General features: G+C 38.5%; 1 protein-coding gene across 1 annotated transcript in view; it reads right to left on the reverse strand.

The window, feature by feature from the left end:
* Window positions 1-22,746, reverse strand: part of LOC113482230 (von Willebrand factor D and EGF domain-containing protein-like) — a 184,612-nt gene that overhangs the window by 15,566 nt on the left and 146,300 nt on the right. Inside the window, exons 23-27 of the mRNA XM_026852691.1 lie at window positions 21,151-21,246; window positions 20,303-20,398; window positions 17,279-17,374; window positions 15,624-15,719; window positions 1,152-1,247 (exon numbers count right to left, since the gene is read on the reverse strand). Coding sequence (XP_026708492.1) covers window positions 1,152-1,247; window positions 15,624-15,719; window positions 17,279-17,374; window positions 20,303-20,398; window positions 21,151-21,246 — 480 coding nt within the window. The remainder of the gene's footprint in view (window positions 1-1,151; window positions 1,248-15,623; window positions 15,720-17,278; window positions 17,375-20,302; window positions 20,399-21,150; window positions 21,247-22,746) is intronic.

Consider the following 22,746-nt stretch of genomic DNA (forward strand, 5'->3'; position numbering starts at 1 on the left):
ACAGATTGACATGAAACAAGTGAGAAGATGTACACGATATACTTGGATGTTCAAGATCTGTCTGAAAGGTGACCTGCTAGGTTTTATTCCATATGGCTAATTTCTAAAGAAGTGAATGTGTTCTGTTCATTGGATAATCAGTGTTCAAGATTCTTTGATATTTGCTTCTTAAGAAATTTATCTTTGATGACTGTCCACGGGGAGCTTTGCTGTTTCTAATGCTCAGTTCGCCATCAGCTAAGAATACTCTCTATATGATATATTCGTACGTGTTATATTCATATTATGTGTTCCATGTTATAAATAACATAGATTCTCACAGTAAACTTTGATATGTTTATTGTAGATATTATTTCTTCAGAGATACTGAAGGAGTGAATGCCTATTTTGGTGTATATATGTGAGAGACAGATTTCCTTCAGAATTTCTGAATAAATTATTAATATTATAATTTCAAAACACTTGTTCTGAAAAAGTATTTACTATCAGGACCCAAAAGGTAAAAAGCCAGTATTTTAATCTGGTTTACATACAGTATGTCATCTTGATTATGAATTTATTCAGTTTATCTGTCAACATCATAGTAACGAATAGCCATGTAAGGAAAAATATTCCTCAAAAATATTTTAGGGTGAGAGGGTTTTTTTAATTACATTTTTATGTAACTGTAGTCAAATCTGTTAGAGTTACAGAGTAAAAACACATCATTTCCAAATTATACACCAAAATGTATCTGGTGACCTTGAGAGTATATCAGTTTGAAAGGCTTTATAGCAGGCTTTAAATAGTTCTGTATTTTGAAATATATGGCATTTCTCTGTAAAATATAACAAAATATGTGAAGCTGTTGAAACATAAAATCAATGCTTCAAGTTTAATACTATAAAAATGAATTTCCATAACAAGATGTGTAACGGACAGCTGCATGAAGCAGAACCAGGGTTCCCCTACACAGCTTCTTTCCTTTGCAAGCATCAAATGTTTACGGCATTTTGTATTACCTGTACTTAAAACTGTTGTACTTCAAACTGCTGAAGTAGCAAAAGAGGTTCTATTCACTACATTATTTTTTAATATTGAAAGAAGATTGCAATTGATGTTGACTGGTCCAAGTAATATTGATCTGTTTGATGGGCAGTAGAGGTGCTTACGTTTATTACAGTGCTTTCCCCTCCAACCAGATGGGCAGTCGCAGACATTTGGGCGTACACATTTCCCTCCGTTCATGCACGTGGGATCACAGACACCTGCAGATACATATCAAGGGAAGAACATGGAAGCTGGGAATGGAGGGAAGACTTTACTGGAGACTTATTCACTGCCTTTCGGAAGGTTCAGTTGTTTGTAATTAAAACACAGACAAGTAATTTGGATTTGAGAATCTGAAGCACAGAGGCTTGATAGCTCCCATAAATCCTTCTGGAAAATGCTGTGCCTTGTGTGGAACCTCTTTCAGGGAAGCTCCAGTAAGAGCTGCCTCACCAGAAAAATGAGAGAGGCATTAATTACAATGATTCTCAGAAAAACAAGTAAGAAGTTTTCTGTGGCAGCTGTGGACAGACCAAATTTTGTTAGATCTTTCACTTTCTGATTGGAAAACATGTTCTCAGATGTTAATTTGGATCAGAAAAGACCTGAAGATGATAGATTGGTTTCACAGAATTTTGGGAATGTTTTTGCATTCAACCAAGTGTAAAGACTGAATAGATCTATTCCTCTATTGCCTTTTTGCACTGTTATTTGTTAAAGTACTTACCTTTTTCCTTCCTTCTTTCATACAAATAAGTCGTGAAAGCTAAGTTGTTGTTTCAACCACAGGAAAACAGATATTTTTTGGTTACATTTAATTAGAAATCTAATTGCTAATTTTAGTGTCTCAGATCAAGCCTGTATTTATCAATACTGCTGTTTTACAACATCTAACAGTCAAATCTACCTGTTCTGGCAAGTCAAACATCTGCAATCCCAGACTGCTTTGATGTAAGTAGATGCCATAGGCAGACACCTAAAGCCCTTATTTCCTTGCCAGTTTTTTTTTTTTTTTTTCTTTTTTAATTTCCTTTCCTTATTTCTCCTTGCTTGTTATGATAAGTGTAGGAAGGACTCATCAGAGGGTTTTTAGAAGCATGGCAGTGCTGGTACAATGGGAGTGGGAATGATTTCCCTTTTACGTGGAAGAGGGTATTTGATAACTGGGTGGAAAACAATAAAGCCATGTTACATAGCAAGTGGTTAGACTGGAGGATGAAAGTCAAGTCAGGAGGAGTCCGACAATGAAGGTTTGAGAACACATTTGTGTCAAATGGCTCCTGCCATGTTTAAAGCTTTATAGAGCACAATGGGATTTCCCAGAGACTCGTTACCAACAGCAGTAATTAGTGTCAGTCCTCCCTACTTGCAGAGCCAGGAGGCTGTTGAACACCCAGCTCTTCCTCAGCAGGTAGCAGGCTACTTGCTTCTGCAGGCACCGAGGGGGCTGACAGCTAAAATGTAGCATTACAGTGCCTTTATTAGCCTTAAGGTTGTGATGTCTTTTGGCACATCAGCAATAAGAACAGGACTTGAATACTAATGCTGTCACAATCTGATTTTCAAGTCATCACTATGTACAGGACTCTGAAACTACCACAACCCCCCCTCAGACCGTTAGTGTAGAAGGTGGAATCCTGCAAAGAGCCTCAAAATAGGAATGATTGCTAAAAAATAGCATGCAAAAGTACAGCAACTGTTATTTGATGAGAGAATAGCTTCTGTTCCTCTCTTAGGTATGAGCAGGAATTTTTAGATAGGTAGATTTGGATTCCCTAATTACTCCTCTGATGTATTGAAATAGTAATTTTGTGGCTTTTTGTGTCCTGGTCTATTCTTTCAGCTTTCAGTGCTATATTGCTGCTCTTGGTTGGCTGTGACATTTGCATTTTACTCTGTGCCAAGCCTCCTGGATCCCTCAGCATAGTGACCTGCCCTCAGGCAGGACGAACTTACCCACACTTATAAGGGCTGCTTGGATCCAAGCCCTTAAACTGTCATCCTCTTTTTCTTCTTTCTCCGCCTCTCCTGATCCATGCTATAATCTTGGCCTCTGCTTACTAAGACTAACGGGGATCTACAGTTCTTGCTGAACTATCAAAAAGTGTTGCAACCACTAGTTAAAAGCTAGATGAGTTCAAAGTGTCATGGCAACCATAACTCTGAAATCATTTAATCTTTTATTTTCCCTCTTCCTTTTTCTCACCCTTTTGATCTCACGTCTCCAAAAAAGGACTTCTGACCTGCTATCTTATGTTTTATTTGACTTCCTATTCCAATTATAAAACAGCTCAGATATTCAGAATTTAGAAAAGATGACCCCAAACCATAAAATTTGATTCTAGATTTCAAGTGACCTTATGCTTTGTGATGTTCTCAGACCGTAGTGTCCCCAATGCTAACCTGCTGTCCCAAAATCAGTTGAAAATCTAGAGATTTGATTTTGTGATCATATGTCAGTGACATCCCACCACTCCTTAAAAAGTAAAGCCAAGAAAAAGTAACAAGCAGCACAGTAAAACTTGTTTGAAAGGCTATTTTTTTTTTCCTCTTACATTTTGTGCGCATTTTTCAGCTAATACAAACAATTACATTTTAAGATATTCCTGGTTGTTTTGTACTGATAGCAGATTTTTTAAACTGTGGAACAACAGATCCTTCCTTCAGTTACAGGGAGGTTGACTAGTGTGCTTTTTAATTAACATCTAGTTTTCAGTTTGTGTATAACTGAACTTGTTTCAGCTCAATTTGCATTGTAATCCTGCAAAACTTTAAGCAACAGGTGAGGTCCAGTCTTGGGCTGAGTAAAACATACCTGTTCAAAACTGACTTTCAGCTTAGGTTCTAGTTCTCTCTTCAGGTGCCTTACAAATGAACGAGTAATTTTGAAAATGTAGCATCAACTTCCGTAACATTGTATATTGCTTATGGCATCTCTCACTCTGGTGATAAATCCAGAGGAGTTCAGTTCAAACTGAACTATGGGAAGTATCAAACCTGTTCTGAACTGGAAGGGCAGTCCTGCCTGCCTGCCCTCCAGGGCAGATACTTTCTCTTCTTGCTAGGGAATTCATGAGCACCTTTATGTCAATGATTGCAGCGTTATCTCTCCCCTTCTCCTGTCTGACATCGCCACCTTGTTCTCCCTTTCTTTAACTTTCTTAAATACAATTCCATCTCAATACCCATCAGGCAGACTTCAACATTTGTTGATGATAACTAGTTTGGATCCTTTCTAGTCCCACTCCTTGGCCTCTGTGGAGGAGCTCCAATTTCAAAATAGCAAACAAAAATGTTAGAGCCTCTCACAGGAAAACTAAATAAATTATCAGACACTAAGAGAGCAAATCGAATTATTGTAATCCTCCCAGGCATTGACATGACTTTGAAAAGACTCACGTTTCTTTTTTTCCCCTCCTCTTAAAAAAGGCCTGGCATCTTGACCCAAAGACGAACAGTAGTTTGATAAGTTTTCCACCTGCCTTGGGGACTAGCCCTAATGACATGGATATAAACAGATTTATGTCTTCCTTTTGTTGCAGTTTGCTAGGGTATATCACTGCAGGTAGGGACCTTGTGCTATCAACACAACCTGGGTGCAAGCTTGCTGACAGTCAGTAAGCATCACTGAAGCCTTAATCCCATTTCCCTTGCTGTCAGTGTCAACACTTCCGTACTCTTCAGTAATAACCGAAGCACCAAATTTCATATGCAATAGAGTTACTCAAGTCTATAATGCACTACAATTCTGATTAAACCTAGAAAGGACTTCCATGATTTTATGTTTTCCAAAAATGGAGAGTTAGATAAGGTTAGCCTATGTTGAAAGTGATAATGCAGGTTAAAGAAAAAGCATGATTATGTGTTGTGTTTCAGGTGAGGGGTGATTTTGATAAGGTAACAAGCAGCTGCAGGTGTTAAGATAAAACAGGTGTTGTACAGAATATCATACGAAATGTACGCAATTCTGTGCATTGAAAGGCATTCACAAGTTGCTCAGTTTTCTGTTTTATGCAGCAGTTATTTCTCTTTGAGAGCTTTAATGCATTTTGACCTTACAATCACTTAAAATTTCCTGTGACCCTTTTCATAGCTTATCCCCTCTAGGCTGACTTGACCCAGTGAAGTGCTTCTTCCAACTCTTTTTATCAACCTCCATGGAGCTTCATAGTTCAACTGTTCAGCCGCAATATGTTCAAGGTAGTCAGACTTCCTGCTTTGTCAGCCAAAGGGAGAAATTTTCCTGTAAAATGATTAAAAACCTGACAAAAACCCAACCAATACTTTAAATGTTGTGTGTAAAGTCAAGTAAGACCTCCTGGTGTAAGCAGCACCAATCAATGAACACCTACAATTCCAGCATCTTCCTTTGCCTATCCTTCTTTGATTTACAGTAACAGTTCCTCTAAAACACACACAGTATTAAGCAAAATACCCCTGCTATGCAAAGCCAAAAAGGACCAGGGGCAAAGTTAAGCTCTGGGCATGCTTTGCTGGACTGCACATACTAGAAGCCACTGAGAGTAATCTTTTGTTCTAACAAACAGACACAATATTAGCCAGCAGTATCTGCTGATTAGTTTACAGTGATTAAAAGAAGTCAGACATTTCCTTCAGACTCCCACTGCTTCTGTGGATTAGCAGACAAAAACTTTCCAAGTTGGACCTAAGCCACCTTTTGATGCAAGTACCCCTTTTACATCTTTTTTTTTTTTTTTTTTTTTAATATATATATGCCCTGTAGAAGCTGAGAAAATTGACCTGCTTCTGGATACATTCTGCTTTTGGATAGAAGAGAGAAAAAAGCCTCAAGCAGTAACATCTGTGTGGGCCAGCTAAGGTAATGCATCAGGCTATAGCTTACTGACAAAGAACACAGAAATGCAGCCAAGAGAACACCTACCGGTAGATACACACTTCAACGTATCCTTTAAGTCACCATCTCTGTGCTGTCATTTATACGTGATTCACAGGCACTGCTTTTATTCCCTGACTGGTGTTGGTTTTGGACTGACTTCACTGTGGGTCTAGCACATATTTCGACTTGCTGTCTCTATCGCTCTTTGGAGGAGCAGGAAGTTTGATCAGTCACGGCTTTGGCTGTTGTATGTGTACGTGTTGTTTTAATGTTCATTTTCTGCTTAGTGGTTATCTTGATTTGGTGTGACATTCTCAAAAACAAAGAACTGTAGATGGGGAGATACGACACAGTAAGGACACAGAGCATGGGACAGGTTTAAAAATAAGACTGGCTGGTCTTGTCAGGAAAATATAGATCACATAACTCAAGCTGAGAACAAAAACGTAACCAATAGATGTGAAAGCCGTGGGTCTTGTGTTAAAACTAGCACATCTATTCTTTTTCCAATGTTTATGGGTACTGTACATTACCTATTGATAAAACACAAAAAAAAACAGGGAGAAGGAATGGCAGAATCATGAGACTTCAGCCTTAAAATGTAGAGAAGTTGCTGATCTTTTTCATAGGACAAGAACTGGAAGGTCAGGTCAGCAGTTTCATGAAATAGCACAGTTCAACTGATAGACTGGAAAGAAGGTTCCCCATCTCTCTGGATGCATTATGCATCCCAGCTGCACTGCTCAAATGAAGTGTTATCCTGACTACAGTAAGGAAACAGTTGGTTGATGCTGCTAGGCTCCAAATAAAGATTTGGTCTTGCTGTATGATCTTTAATCCGTTGAAAACAGAAATGACAAAAGGGGTGTGTTCTGGCCAAAAAGGGTGATTCAAACAAAAGACACCATTGTTTGCATTCTACTGTTCTGACACTAGCAGAAAGTAGTCGAGGTAAAAAATATCATTCTCCCCTTTAGAGGGTATAACGGATGCTCAACAGATCATTAACGAGATGGATGTACCAATATATCTGCTGCTGTGAAGGTCCCAGATGCACATAGCTCTGAAAAACATGTTATGGATTCGGGACACTAGCAATTTCTAGTCCCCTTTTTTCTACTTCCAAGGGCAGTAAGGAACTGGCTTTGCTCGTGCTGAGTTCTAGGCATGTATGTTATCCCAGAGCTTGATTTTCTATGAAATTCCTAATCTGTGTTGATTTGGATTTGTAAATAAGGAAATAACTTTCTCTCCAAGCTCTATCAGAGTAACCTCGTATGTGAGAACTACTGAATGTCAGTAATTATAGCCACAGATTAAATTTTAAGAAGAAGGACTATTTGTCATGTAATAAAATTGTTTGCAGTTTTTGTGCAAGGTTCTTCTAAAATTTGGATCCTTATCCATATCAAGCTACCAATCATTTTGAGGTTTGCTCATCCTTATTTCTCGCTTCACATATCTCTGACAGAGATGCAAAGCACTTCTTCAATAAATTACCTTTCTGAATAGTAAAAATAATCTGGTAGAAACCTCTGAGGGATGCAGTGCTGGAGAACAAATTACTACAAGGCACAGAGGGAGCTGTAAATGTAATTGTGATGGGTGTGGTGACAGTTTGCATTTATAATATATTCACTTTACCACACGGCTCTAGCAATCTGAGTTAGTTTGCATGACCTAGCACACATTTCAGAAGAAAAAATGATCTGAAAAATTGTAGACCGTATAGATAGCAATGCAATGCCAGTGCTTTTCCTAATTATGTCTGGTCTTCATTCTGATGTGCACTCTGATATACCTATGGGGCCTTTTAGAGATATTAAAGCAGGAAATAAACCTAATTTAGTTATTAGTTCAGGAAAAATGGAATAGTAATTAATACTGTATGGCAAAACTATTGAGATCCTAGACCAAACTCCAAGTGTCGGTGTGTAATGTACTGCATTCCTGTTTGCTGTCATGTCAGTCTCATCAGATGCTAACATTTTCTGTCAGTTAAAGAGGATCCTGATCTCCCCATCTGTACCTCCAAAAGATTCCCTGGTAGTATGTGGTAGGCAAGGCTCTTAAACCTTGTGAAGCTGTGGAAACTGATGAGGGATTGTCACTCCAATACAGACAGGGGACTCTCCATTCTAGGTCTTCTGATATTACTTTTGCCTGTTCATGTTTCTCCCTCTAGGTCTCCTGATCTTCATTATGTCTATTGTCAGGTGAAACTCTAGAGATACAGTGGTATGATGTTTGGATAGCTGTAAAATATGTCAGCATCTTTCAAAATGAAAGCCACTATAAACAAAATAAGCATGTGCAGATGCACATTTATGTATTTGGGGAATATTCTTCTAGGAACTGTCAGATTCAGAGATCATTAGCAAAACCTTTTTCTCATTTACTGATTGCTTTTAGTCTACATGCAACCCTATTAATTTGAAAGATACTATAGCTATATTCTCCTCTTTGCAACTGTTAGTATATAATTAATGTGGGGAATTGTAAAGTCTACTCTCAGCGCAGCTTATATTCCCATCTTGTTAGGGTCTCGGGTTTGGTAACATTTTCTCTTCATTGAAGAATGCTCTGTGTTTTATTAGGTCAGTGAACCATTGCAGCATGTGTATAAATTGTTCTGTTGAGCTGCTTTCTTGTCATGCCTGAATAAGAAGTGAAAGGATTCTCACATACATTGTTTTCCTCTGTTGATTGTTTTTGCAGCTTCTGTGCTTGCAGGATGACCTGCCATTTAGGCACGTTTCCATTGTGCTGAGTGGGATAAGCTGTTGCCTGTGCTTGATGCAGTTTGGTTTATTTTCATCTGTTCAAAGAAAAAGAGAGACTCAGGCAGAGTAACTTAAGAGAACCGCAGTGGTATGGGAGATGCAGTCTCAAACCAATAAGTAAACCAGCCACAGGCTACCATGGTCCAGTTGATAACCCAGCCAAAGAGTGAGGGCCTCAGGCGGGAGCCTGGTCAGGAGATTTAGAAGAGATCTGTTTGCACTGGCACTGCACTAATCTGTTAATCATCCTGGTATTATCTGTTTTAGAAAGTAAGCTAAGGCTGGAGAGGACTGTCTTGCCAATGTCTTTTTGTGGATAAACAGACAATGTTAATTTCTAGAACTGTCTGTCCTCTGGGCTTTTCAAGTGGTAGATCCCATGCCCCTTTTTTAAGAAGAGACATTTTAAAAATAGTTTAATTAAAAATAGATCCCTGAAAGTATTGTTTCTTAAATTAAGTAGTGGATAAATGCACTTATCCTCACACAGAAACCCACTGAAAAGAGAAGTGCAGTAATTCAGGAATCCCTGCTCTTTTAGTTTAAGTATGCGTTTACATACAGCATCAGATCTGACACATTTCTTTCGTGCCTTTAAAACACAAGTAAATAAATACTGGCTCAAAACCTAGATTCTCTACTCGAGTAAAATTCATGCTGTAGACTGTGAATGTTTTGCTTATGGAATGAATAAAAATTTAATAAGTCTTTTGGGCTTATTTAGGATATATATTCAGTTCTTACCCAGATATATTCTTGTTTTCTTCCTGCAAAATAAATTTAAAGGCAACTGCATGTGCTCAAAGCCCCTATTAAAGTAAATGCACCAGCTACATATATATGAACAAAATGTAGTTTTTCAGAAAGGCCAACTGATGGTTTTGTCACAAATCCTTACTAAGAGTGAGTAGAGAGGAATGCTGTTCTGCGAGCAGATAACAAACTGAGTTGTACCTTGAGTCACTGTCTCCCTTTTGGCTCTCTCCCTTTCTCTGGGAAGTCACAGCTCTCCCTGCTCCCACCAGGCAAGATGCACAGATCATTTTGTGTTCAGCTGAATGGGAAAGACAGTAGTAGCCCTGATTTTTTTTCTTCATCTTCTGTTGTATTTCTTGCCCATGGAACGAAGATGACATCTAATATGAACCTATTCTGGTACATGGGCTGGAAAATCAAGTAAGAACTGAAGCAAGTAAGAACTAATTTCCTTTTCCTGTGTCTCCAGACTGTGCACCAACCAGTCAACAAGCCAATCTGCCAATCTTTCTACTTCTGCCACAAAACTAATTCTTTTAACAGTAAGTTACAAGTCTCTTTGCTATGAGCAGCTTCTTATTTCCAGACACCTACTGTCTGAGGGTACTGGCCATCCAGACATCTTGGACAAATAGCTGCTGTTGCCTTTGAGCGCATCCTTGACATAAAAAAGCAAGTCTAACCGCAAATGATTACTCCATCCATTTAGATGAGGTATGTGGATTGTTCCCTGCTCAGTTGTGTGGGAGGATATGCTGGACCTCTGGTTTGCAAACTGGCTGATTTTAGATAGCTTGAGTCAATCTGCCTACTCAGTGAAGATATCCCAGAGAATATATCACCTGTTATCAGGATGATAACTCGGTGGAATTCTAATTTGTTGAGCAGTAAAACTTCCTGCTTATGCAGCTAGCAAGGCAGTATCTGCAGAAACATAAGAGGCTGGAGGCTGGAATATGGGAAGTCAGTGACTTTCATAATATGACACTGCTTAGCAAAGGGCTGCCTTTGAAAACCAGTGTTCACATTTCCAATTAGTTTGCCTCTAGCTGTCATGCAGGTAAAGTTCTCATAGTACTGGGAGGGAAAAAGAGAGCGAGAGGGAAGAGGAGCAAGCAGAGCTGGAAGAGTGAGCATGAGTTATATTGTGCACTGTGTATTGGCTATAAATCCTGCTTGCAGGAACTACTGAAATGGAGAAATAGTTATCTACTAACTTTGAGATCCAATCTGCAGAGTCCTAATGTCAGTGTGATGATCTAGGTGATAAAAAGTTGGCAGAATTTGGCCTGACCTGATAAAACAGATGCATGCAGAAACATAGACTGTTTTAAACCGTATGTAAACCCCAGATAGCTGGTGCCCAGTGAGCCTCAAGAAGGTACACGGGCAAGAGAAGCCAAGGTCAGGCTGCAGGTGCGTTGGTATTCTGGGGAAGGGAGGAGGAGGACGGTCAACACTGTTCTCCTGTGACCTTCGCTTGCTGATGAGCTCCAGAGGGAGCTGTGGCTTCCCTTTTTGCTCAGAATCCCTCTTTTTCTCCTTTTCACTCCTACCCTTCATAAGAAAACTCAGCTTTTATTAGCTTTCTTTTTTTTTTTTTTTTTTTAAGAGTTGTTTCTAAAGCAGTCCTATGAAAATACATGTAGTAAATAAATGAAATCTAATCTATCTTCTTTGATTATAATTTTTGTGAGGATGTAATAGAAACCAGTGTGAACACTGCTTTAAAGCCTCATGAATAGGAGTGATATCCCAGGATAGTTACAGCTGTGCATCTTTTTCAAAAGAGAATTTAAAACCATGCGTGAATAGCTTTTCTTTAGCATGAACACCAAGCATGTTTGTTTGATGTAAAGTTGATCCAGAAATATATTTTATTTTGAGGTACTGCCAGCATTTGCCTCTTTCTGTTCAGCAAGACTGATTATACCAAAACCAACACGTAGCAAGTGAGGATACAAGGTTGTACAATTGCTGAGGCATAACCATACATTTTACTGTCAGCTCTGACACCCGCTCGTCCTGGGTGTGGGTGTCTGGTTTGCATAATCACCAGGCAGTTATTTATTACTAAACACACCAGGCAAAGCATTATATTTCAGCTGGCAGCCAATCAGAGCTGGTTGATTTACCCATTTTTCTGAGGTCATGTTTATTTACATACAAAACAAACACAAACTTTCAGGATTAATGCCTTTCTGCGTATACTAAAGAAGCAAAGAAGAGTAAGCCTGAATGACAAAGGCAGGATGCTGCCACTCTGTCCTGCACGTATTTATCTGTCAGGCAGAGAGTATTAGAAATGCCAAATTGTACAGGGATGGGAGTCAATATCCTAAGGCAGGATGCTATATATTTAAAATAAACCAACAGCGTATTTGGGTTCAGTTTAGAACTAACCTGTCTTTGTTTGGCTGCCATGGATTTTAGTTTTAATTATCTTCAGCTGAGAGTCTGAAGTGCAAAAGCAAACAGAAGCTTTTGTTTCTCTGTCTATGCAGGTGAGATATTAAGAAGGAAAGATAAATGTCTAAAAGTTGTGGAACAATGCCAAAATGTCCAAGGGGTAAGTGACCAAATTATTGATTTGACTTATTTTTATCTTTGCTTCTAAACACTGTTTCTATGTAAAAACAAAATCATAAAGCTGGTATCATGACAAATATAAGTTTTTACTTTATTCTGTTCTTTCAACTGTGGATATTATGGTCGCTTTTTATGATATTTGCTAAAATAAAAGAAATACTTTTGAGCATTAATTACAGGAGAAACAGATACCCACGACTATTATTATTCTTCCTGTGTTGACGCATCACAAAGACAAATGTATGTCCCACTTGACTGGCTGTTACTTGCATCTGAGTTGCAAGACCTGTGGGTTCACACATGAGGAAGAACCCTAATGTGCAAATTACCTCCAGGATGGGCATCCAAGTGGCTTCCCTGACTTTATGTAGCTCCATCAAAGGGGTCATCCAGAATGACACGGTACCATGAGCCTGGAAACTGTAGCATCCCTACTGTAATCAGGGCTGTGCATGGCAGGCAATTTTCCCCTTGCTCTAACTCCATGTAGGAGCATATTAAAGCTGAAATCTGAGGGCTTACTGATGCAATTCATAGTAGTGGGTTTCAGACGTAAGTGTGCAAAAACTGTGTACTGCTGTGTATAAACAATGACAAAATTGAAAAGACAGCCAGTTTCAAGCATTCACTGCAGGTTCAGACAGATAATATTTCTGTTCACATTACTATTTCTGAAGAGACTATTTTTCAGTTTTTATGGTTCATTGGAAATTTCCCAAACCCACAAATATTTTCCCAAACTAAAGATCAAGAATGTGAGGCTGCTCTGAATGCAATACATTGGTGGAAAGCTTCTTCAGACTTGTCTTTCTTAGTCTTAAGTTTACTCACTCTATCTTGATAGGTTTTATTAGGCGGGTAATAAATCCACCTAAAATTTCTAAAATTAGAGAGACTCAGTGTAAGTACATAGTAAACCTGATCTGCTGTCAGAGGTTTTTGAAACTGTACTAGAAGTGTAAAAGGACTTAAGGACACTGGAAATTCATATTCAGCGATCAAAGAACAATTAAAATAATGGTAAAACCCCTCACAGAGAATTTCAGTTTTTCTCAGAACTGTTACATTCCTCATTTTGGCTAAGCCAGCTATAAATTTCTTAGCGTGGAGTAACATGGCAGCAACGGGTCAGACACCACTGTGCTATGATTTAGGCCACAGGTTCACCTCTGGCAGTTCCTCTGAAAATGTGGTACATTGTCCTGGTGGTTTGCAAATGGAAGCTGTTGCAGTATTAAACTTCCAGTGAACATTACTTCCAGTTAGAGTTTTGATACTGTCATGTAGGTATTTATTTTCCTTATTTTTTGTGTAAGGATGTTACAACTCTGTGCAAGTTGTAGTATCCCGTGCAACTCAGGGCATAGCTGGGTTACATGGGGTCCTTAAAGGCAAACAGAAAAGATGTTTAAGCCCATTTTTTTTTTTTTTTTTTTTTTTTTTTCCCCTCTCACCATACCCTTCCCAGGAAAGTTAGCAGAAGCACTTAATGGGTCACCTCCCAGATGGGTTTCTGAGCACTCAGGCACACAGCCCATGGGGCTGGTCTCACCTCTACAGATTCAGCAGCCCAAGTGGCCATGGGATTACCAGAATTAATTTGATAAATGTATAAACATGTATATATATACTCCTGGTGACACTGCAAATGAGACAAAATGAGCTACATGACGTATTAGCGCTTTTTTTGGAATGTCAAACAGATATTGTGGTACTTTTTATACACTTTATCTAAGTAAAAGGGGTTGCATAGTGAAACTTCTTCATGCTAGGAGTTTATTTTCCACTTTCTCATTTGTCTATAAGTGAGTTAAGAGCACATGTGTGTATATATACTCCTAGCCTATAAGTGTATGCCATGTACGACATATGATCCACCCATCAGGTCAATGCCTGATTGAAAATGATAAAAAAATCATGCCTAAAAAAAGGGTATGAAATGCCTTTTGCAGTTGAACACAGATGTATGGGACTGCGAGGAGTCTCCAAGTGATGGGACTGCTAGTTTTCTCCCTTTTGTTGGTGGGGGAAGGTTTGTGGAAGTCAGCTGAGACTCACTTCTGGTGTGTGCCCTGCAGTCCTTTGCTCCAGAGGCACAGAGAAATCTGGATCCTCTGGCAGAGGAGAGAGAAACTATTTCATATAACAACAATGATAAGACATACATCTTTAATAGCAACTGTTTGTTATGAAAAGCTTGTGAATAACCTACTACTCTCCAGATCACAAGACCTGTCCCATGTGCAGTTGATTTTAAGCAAGAAAAAAGAAAAATTGCTCAATATTTTATACCTATTAACAGTCAGTGGCCAGTAAGAGTAAGCAAACAGTAATATTTGCCTTCTACTTATTTCTCTTCATTCATCACAGACACAAGTCCTTTATTTAAGTTTTTATAACAGTTGGCTAAATAAAACATACTATATAGTGGCTATTGAAGTAGAATGGAGGCTGAGATTGGACAGAACAAAAATATTTTCATCATATCAAAAAGCTTTTTGCAAAAGATTCTACCAGGATGGGCAACAAAGCCTCATAAACTTTTTGAAAGTGGAAAGAAACATGCTGTGAGTTGGTAGCAGTTGGAGAATTTAAGGGAGTGCTTTGTTAGACTGCAGTCATGATCACCTCTTTTTCCTTTGATCTGTCTGGAGATGTGGCAGCATGTTTAAAGCTGGAAACAGCACTTTTCTAATGTTCTCTAACCTCAAAAACAAGATGCCAAACATAAGGTTTTTTCCTCCTTTCTTCCCTCCAGCTTGTTCCTGCCAGAACAGACTATTCAATTGTGTACTTTGCAGCCAGGCAGAACTGTGCACTGATTCTCCCCGCTGAAGGAGGGGAGAGCTGTAGTATGGGGATTGAGAGGGCTTTTGTTGCTGGAAGGAATTTTTTACTAGCTTTTTTTTCTCTGTGTGTGAGAGACATAAAGTGCTCTGGAAACGTACAGATTCTTCCTGCCAAGAATGGTTGTTTTCACAGTTCCCCTTTTGCCAATTTCAAACTGGTTAAGAAATAATAATAATAATAAAAAAAAAAGTTTTCACATACATATCCTAAACTCCCTAGGTGACAAGATATTGTTGAGCAATAGAGTCTGTAAAAGTGCCAAAATAACCTATTTCCCCAGAAGAATAAAAGAATCTAATATGAATACTGATGCTAAGGTGAAGAGGGAGTTTTCAGTGACAAGAACAAAAGGAAGGTTGAAGCGTTATTAACTGATTGTCTTAATTAAGCTAGAAGTATGATGTTCTAATGTTTTTAAGGATCCCAGTCAGTCTGAGTCTTCTACCTTTCGCTTTAAATTTTTCCAAAAAAAATCTTTAATGCAAAATAATGAATTCATCTCCAAATACATGGTTGCTCATTCTGAATGCATGAAATATTTAGAGAGGATTGTAGCAAAATGTTCTATTCCCAACATTGACTCGACTTAATGTTATTCTAATTAACAAGTTGGTTTTAGACATAACACAGTGCTATATGTGCTTTGATAGAACTATAGATCACAGTATAAATCCAGACTAATTGTATGTTCTGTTGAACATGCACAAAAAGAAGAAAAACTTTTATGTTCCCTTTCCAAAGAGAGGTCTGTAACTTACTTTTCTGACACCTTCTTCCAGTGTAGCCCTCGGTACAGGAGCACACATTGGTTCGAACGCAGTGACCACCGTTCTTACAAGGGGGGATGCAAACAGCTAGTGAAAGGAAAGCAAAAGTTTTGTGCACTGAAATCACACAGGGGATCAACATTGCCTAAATATAGGCTACTTATTTAGGTGCCTCTGTTGGGACACCAGTCTGCAGAAGCTTTTTTCTTTAGTTGGGGTGGAGAAGGTGTCTCTCCAAAGGGTGGTTTGTGCAGATGCCTAGCCGAAGATACTGATTTTCTCTTGTTCGTGGAAAGAATGTAGGACATTCTAGCACCTAAGGATCACTTTTAGATACTTGCAGTTCAGTGGTGAGAATATTCCTGAAAATCTCTTAGGTTTCTAACTCTCTAGCTAAAGGGCTTCTTCAAGGGCTTCTGCCCTTGAAATATAGATCAGTGTCTGATATTTGCTATCTTGGTTTTGGTGTTATTTTTTCACCTTCTCAATAAAGCAGAATGAAGGGCTTTGCTTTTCTTCATCCATCCACTATATCCCCATATCACTTCTATATCCCACAAATGTCGATATTTATTTTCAAGTTTTAGTTTTGTCTAAACTGTAACACTTATGAATAAAAAATCCAAATTACTTAGATGTTGAAAATTACATTCCATGTTGAATCTCAAGAGAAAGATCATCAAACTACAGAGCCTGTATCATTTCCACTCTCTCCTTCACCCCCAAAATCACAAAATCAAAGAGCTTCCAGCAAGTACCATTTGCAATTAGATTTTTGTGTGTGAATCATTCACTTGTGAAAATATGCATTGGGATTGCATTCATGTAACAACTCCAGGGAAACAAAAGAGAGAGAAAGAGAAATGAACTTTTAATATTGAGATAGTTCAGGTAATAAAAGTGTATTAATATTCCCAGATTCAGGAGGGTTTATTAGAGCCATGCTCAAAAGAGTGAAAAGAAAATGGTATAAACACAGGGGTCTTCCAGCTATTTGAGCCCTAAACATAAGTTCCTCCCTCCTGTATATTCTGCCTGAGCTAATGTGTAGTTAAAGTATTCATTAATTTGACTTCTGCAGCACAAAGTGAGCAAGAAGCCCAAGATACTGTTAGTCTTGGTTTAGAGCTCTTCCCTTTAGGACAGGGATTCAAAATCAGGTCCTGCTTTATGTCAGGCAGAGTAATATTTGATCAGATCTTTGAGCAGGGATCTGAAGAAGCCCTGTACAAGTCTCCCATCGACTACATTCTAGGATGGTCAGGCAGGTGATATTATGAGTCCCATTTGAAGATAAATCATCATCTGGCTCTGAAACACAATTTAGTGTACACTATGGAGCACGCGGAATGGACAAAATAGAACCATGCTTTAACATTTAATTGAATAGTTGCTAATTAATGGTATCACTGATTTCAGATAGTTTTAGATTAATTGTCTAGTTATCATTAATGCCATTATAAATAAGTGCTTACTCCTTCACGATGCCATTAAAAACAATATAATGCAGATTTACAACAGACTATGACATCAAAAGAGCATGAGGACAGTCTCTGGATATACTTCATGTGGGGGCAGGTAATGATTTAGGCTGCTGTTTATATTTTAAGCCTAGATCCTTTATCAGGATGATACATAGAACTTACCTCTCTGGCACTGGGGCCCGTAGAAACCATAAGGACATTTACACGTGTTTGGCCGTACACAAACTCCTCCATTCAAGCACACTGGATTGCACACAGCTGTATGTGAATAAAAGATAACTCTATGCATCTCTTATAATTTTGAAATTTTTCAAGTATGTACCCTTTTGTAGCTACATATGTCATTAGAATAAACATTTCTAGTAATATTGTGATAAATTTCACACAATCCTTGCTGGTCAGTTGTGCTGTGGCATTTATTCATTGGCAACTCAGTGAGAGCTTTTCAGTGATGCTTTAGCATAGCTTGGGGGATGAAATAAAATATAATTAAATAATTTATTTCTGATGTCTTCCTTTGATTTGCACAGTTCATTTGCTTCCACTTCAGTGTCCTAACCAGACACAATCCCAAGGTAGTAAAATGTAGTCACAGTGCGTACAGCCTGGACAACCTGGAGATGAGGTATTAACCATTTGCTTCTTTGTCTGAGTTCAGCAGAGCATCGTGGCAGTTCCATGAAGTTGAATGGGTATGCCCTGCAAAACCTCCGTTCGTTCTGCCTCATTTAAATGCTAGTTCCCACAATGTATTGGCTCATGCATCACCAACAAAGCCACTGGCTGAGCTCCCTTTGCCTCTTTATCGATCTGTTATTACTGTAGATGATATAACAGCATTAGGAATTAAAAGCTGTCTTGCATATTTCTATGCGGCAAGTACCTGACCATTGAAAAAAAAAAGTATTAGAATTGCAGATTAGTTCAGTTGGGAAGTCAGTGTGTGAAGAATAAGGAATCTGATAAAGTTTTCATTGTAAAGCAGAGGGACACTTTAAAACAGTCTTTTTGTTTCTGTTCCTTTGTCTTTTATATCTTACAGAATAGCCCATTAAATACATTAAATACTTTTAAGCTTAAATAAATTAAGGGTCACTAAAATGTTTCAGATGAACTAAAGGAGAAATAAAATGTCAGTTTGGAAAGAGAAATAAAGTGAAATTGTAGTCTAGATGAGAGGCTCTCTGACTAAGCGCCAATCAATTTTGAGGTCAAAATTGGACTTAATTCATTGCTAATGGTGAATTTGGATTAGTTGCCTCATTGTCACAACTAGTTCACAGATGTCCACACTCTGTCAGTGTTTATATTTCCATTGGTAAAGTCCCCTAAGTGCCATTTATTTTTTTTTTGTTTCTACATCTATGTTCATCCAGAGACTCCTCTCATATCACTTGAAGCAGGAAACCCCAACAGTATCCACAAAATACTGTGTAGTGCACACAAAACAGTGCCGGAGAGGTGAGCCTGATAGTCTTTCACCTAAGGTATTGGCAAAAAAACAAATCCTGCTGCTGTTATTCTGGGTTGGAAATTACTGCTTCTGCTGCTATTGCTTGTCCTCCTCTTGGAATAATCCTGTTTAAAACCACCCCAAATTAAATTTGAAGAACGCAAGAAGAGTAATCTCTGGTAGGAAAAAGAAGAGACAGTGAGAACCAGAATAGCTAGTGGCAATCCCAGGCATTTACCGTGAATCTTGGCTAGGTTAATTTATGTGTCCTCAATAGGTCTGTCATTTCAACACTTACAGGAAGAGCAGTCTCAGTGAGATGGAGGTCAAAATGACGTCTCTTACCTTCCAGGAAAGGTAATGTAGGCTGAAGGTGTCTCAGTCATTTAATATTCACTATGGCAGAGGCAGACTGCCTCTGTAGCCTTGAGGTCTGGCACTGATTAAGGTACTCCTCGTTCTTGCTCTTTTTAATATTGCACTATTTTGCATGCCTTGTCCCAGGTGAGTGCTGCAGTTGCTGTGCCTTTGTAGGAAAAATATGTACTCCAGCTTATAGTGCTTAGACCCTGAGAGGAAGGTCTGAGCTGTATCTATTCAAAACAAGGTTCTAAACTATGAGTTCTGACTAGAAATAGGTACCTAGTTAAAACCTTTTCACCTTGTCATTTTGGACTGATGGGTGAAGGTGGCTTTTCCCTGAGCATGCACCCTTTTGTGGATGCCTTTTGTAGGTACTTTGCAAGTATGAGATGCAGGCAGGAGGAACAGTGTGAACTCCAGCTGTGGCAGCAGGTTGTTTAATATTCGAGGGTGAGTGGTTATGTTCTCCTTGGAAACTGGCTTTTGTTCTGCCTCATACAGTCACAAGCCATCTTCTGGGATGGCAAAACTGAATCCAAGAGCTGGACTACAAAAATCTTAGTAGTCAGTCTCAGCTTCCGATAGTTTACCTTTCTAGGTCACCTTCTCCCCTTTAGACTATTTAGTATTAAAAATGTGTATGTAGTTGATAATTTAGCAGCAGAAGTCATGGTTGCTTGCTTATGTTCTTGTCCTAATTTAAACTGGCCTCCTATTGCTGCCTCCATAAACTGCATTTTTAAGCTCAGATTTGACTGCGTAACATTAAAAATCAGCAAAAGCCAAACCTTCTCTGCCCCACAATCATACCTTGAGAGAAATGTGTAGGGTTAAAAGCAATGACAACTGGAAGTTGCACAGGTCGTGAGCAGCGCAGATGGCTGCATCGCCCTCATCTCTGCCACTGCGGGTGTGGGGCAGGGCTCATTCTTTGAGCTCTCCATGAACAAGACCAACAAAGGGTGAGGTTATGTCTGTGACTGTAAATCAACATATCTCCAGAGTCCCAGTGAGAATTAGTCTCATTTGTAGCAGCTGCCTAGTAAGGTTGTAAGTTCTGAAATGGTGAATAGCTTTCTTTTTGGTTTTGTACATGCTAAGAATAAACTCCAGAACTCCACAATCTTAAAAACCCGCAAAAAGATTTTGTTTGTGGGTTTCCTCTATGTGACCCTGAGATTTAGATAAACATCTAAACTCATGAATACTTACATAAACTCAAAGTCTTCCGAGGTTTTGCCCTTTACTAGGTCTCCTGTTGTTACGTTTTAATCCTGTAAACAATTGGCAGTCTGACTGCTGAATTGCAGGAATCACATGGATTTCGGGCAGCAAAAGACACGAGAGACCAGTCATTTCTAATCACTTACCAGTCTCGCAAGAAGGGCTGCTCCATCCTTTTCTGCATTTGCACTCATCTGGTGACACACAGACCCCACCATTGTGACAGTGCCTGTTACACACCACTGGAAAATATGCAAAGGATCAAAATCAGTTAACACTGGTACAGATCCTAAAGTTGCTCTCTACTTGCTATTAGTCCAAGAGGTAAACTGAGGGATGTATCTGTCCCTTTCCTTGGTTCTTTCTCTATAGGAATCTTGCATCTAAAATTCTTTGCTTTTTAAGTATTCCAGCTACTCTGGTTCAGAGATAAAATTATATTCCTGTCAAGGGCAACCTGATATTTAAATAAGCAGCAAGGACTGTAATAATGAGCTGCATGTGTTTTGCCATTCCGCTAATATAAAAGGGTTTGAAAGCTGATTTTTTTTTTTTTTTCCCCCAGATGTTCTATATATTGAACCTCTTTTGTAACTTGTATTGCACAATAACCTGACTCCTAATAGGTATGGTTGTCTTTTTTGTGTTCTCCAAATTAGTATTACTGCATTCCCTCACACAACCTTGAATTTAATAAATGTTACTATAAATAACATGGAAGGGTTTGCTTGTTTGTTTTTTCTAGAAGAATTTTTATGTATGTTTACATAGATGTGCATATTTTTACATAATACAACTACGCTACTGGTAAGTATATGCTCTGAAGTAGTTTAGCTAATGCTTTACTTCAATATATTATACTTTGATTTCCTTGCTGCGTTCAATCATCATTTTAAGGGGAATCAGAAAAGTAAAAAGGCTTTTTTTTGTCTTCTAATTTTCTGCAAATTCAAACACGCAATGAGGACAAAAGCCTGAATGAGTTCATACATACTTGTTTCACATCGAGGACCAACAAATCCATAAGCACAAGAACAAGTATTCTGAGATAGACAAGTTCCTCCATGCTCACATGGTGGATCACACTGCGCTGCAAGAATAAAACATGAGGAAAAAACCAAAACAGTCCAAATATTACATTCTGTGGGGTTATGAGCACAGCACTTGTTTCTACTTTTCTCATTCCATTTTATTAATTCAACAAGTAATTTGGCTACTGAGGAAAACACTGCAGGATAAAAGTAGGTATCACATTAGTAATACAGCACTAATGAGTAGCTCTATAATGTCTGCAAGGGAATGATTTTAACATAATCATGTTTAACTTCTGAGTATGCACATTTTTAAGTATGTATTTTTTGAAGTCTATGGATAGATCAAGCATAAAAGTAGTTATTACTAAGGACCTTGTCCATTCCTCTCTACAGATTTGTCTTGTGGATATTCAGTAAGCCTTAACAGGTGTCAGAGGTTACACTAAAGCAGAGATGAAGTGTTTCTTCTGCATAGAAGAGTTGTATGGGAATTTGTCAGCAAAATGACAAACATTAAAGCAGTGATTTTAATGTTTAATAAGTAGTGTGAAGTGTGCAGACAAACAGCAAGTTACATAATGATTTCTTGACATACTGCAATACGCAATGTCATTCTGTGGAAGAAAGAGGATGAGCAGGTGTACTGTGTGAAGCTGAAAAGTGCTGCAGCTCCTGAAACAGGCTGTTTGCTGAAGATACTTCTTTGTTTTTTAAATGTTGATCATTATGAGCCTAATGGCTTTATTGTACAGGGAGCCTGGAAGGTTTAGTCTCTGAAACCTGACATCTGATGTCATGATCACTTCTATTTCTAGCCCTCAAATAAGAGGTAGTTTTGTATGCCAAACGCAGGAGAGGAGGGTAGAAGACCACTGATGGGAGATGATCACTGACACTTGAAGAAGTGTTGTGTGCAGGAGCAGAGTAAGGCATCTGTGTCAGCTGGCTCTTGTGCCTTTGGAAAAAAAAAAAAAGTCACCTCACAGAATGAAAAATATCTTTCCTTGTGTTTGGGAAGTGAATGCAGAGAAAAATGTACTTTGGCACACTTTACTGGCAGAGTTTTGTCTTTTATAATGGATATGAAGCTAAGCAAGGTTATTCCAAGGAAAATGCAAAACGAAGCTAAAGAGATCTGAAACAAAGCATCTTTCATTTTAAGTATTTTTACAAGGGAAAAAACCCTAATGTACCACATTTTGCTCTTAAACCTGGAAAATGGACTCTGTAATTGGAAAGCTAAATGAAGGACAGATACTAGTGACACCACATAATTTAAACGAAGTTCATGTGTTGAAGGCCTCCTCACCTCTTGTGATTATCACCAAGCTTTCAGATAAAGCCATTGCATGTGAACTTTGCCATCCAAAAAACAAAAAGAGAAAGCCACCACACATTTTTCAATTGCAGATAAAAAGACAAACTCCAAGAAAGTACTTTTAAATAAACAATTCCGACACAAACAACATTAAAGAAATATATTTGATATTAGATCTGCTGTTCAGGTACTTTAGTATTTACATTTCTGATCACCATACAGTTTTAACTGTGACATT

This window comes from Athene cunicularia, assembly GCF_003259725.1.
Source record: "Athene cunicularia isolate RWA chromosome 7 unlocalized genomic scaffold, athCun1 chr7_part1, whole genome shotgun sequence".
Classification (NCBI taxonomy): Eukaryota; Metazoa; Chordata; class Aves; order Strigiformes; family Strigidae; genus Athene; species Athene cunicularia.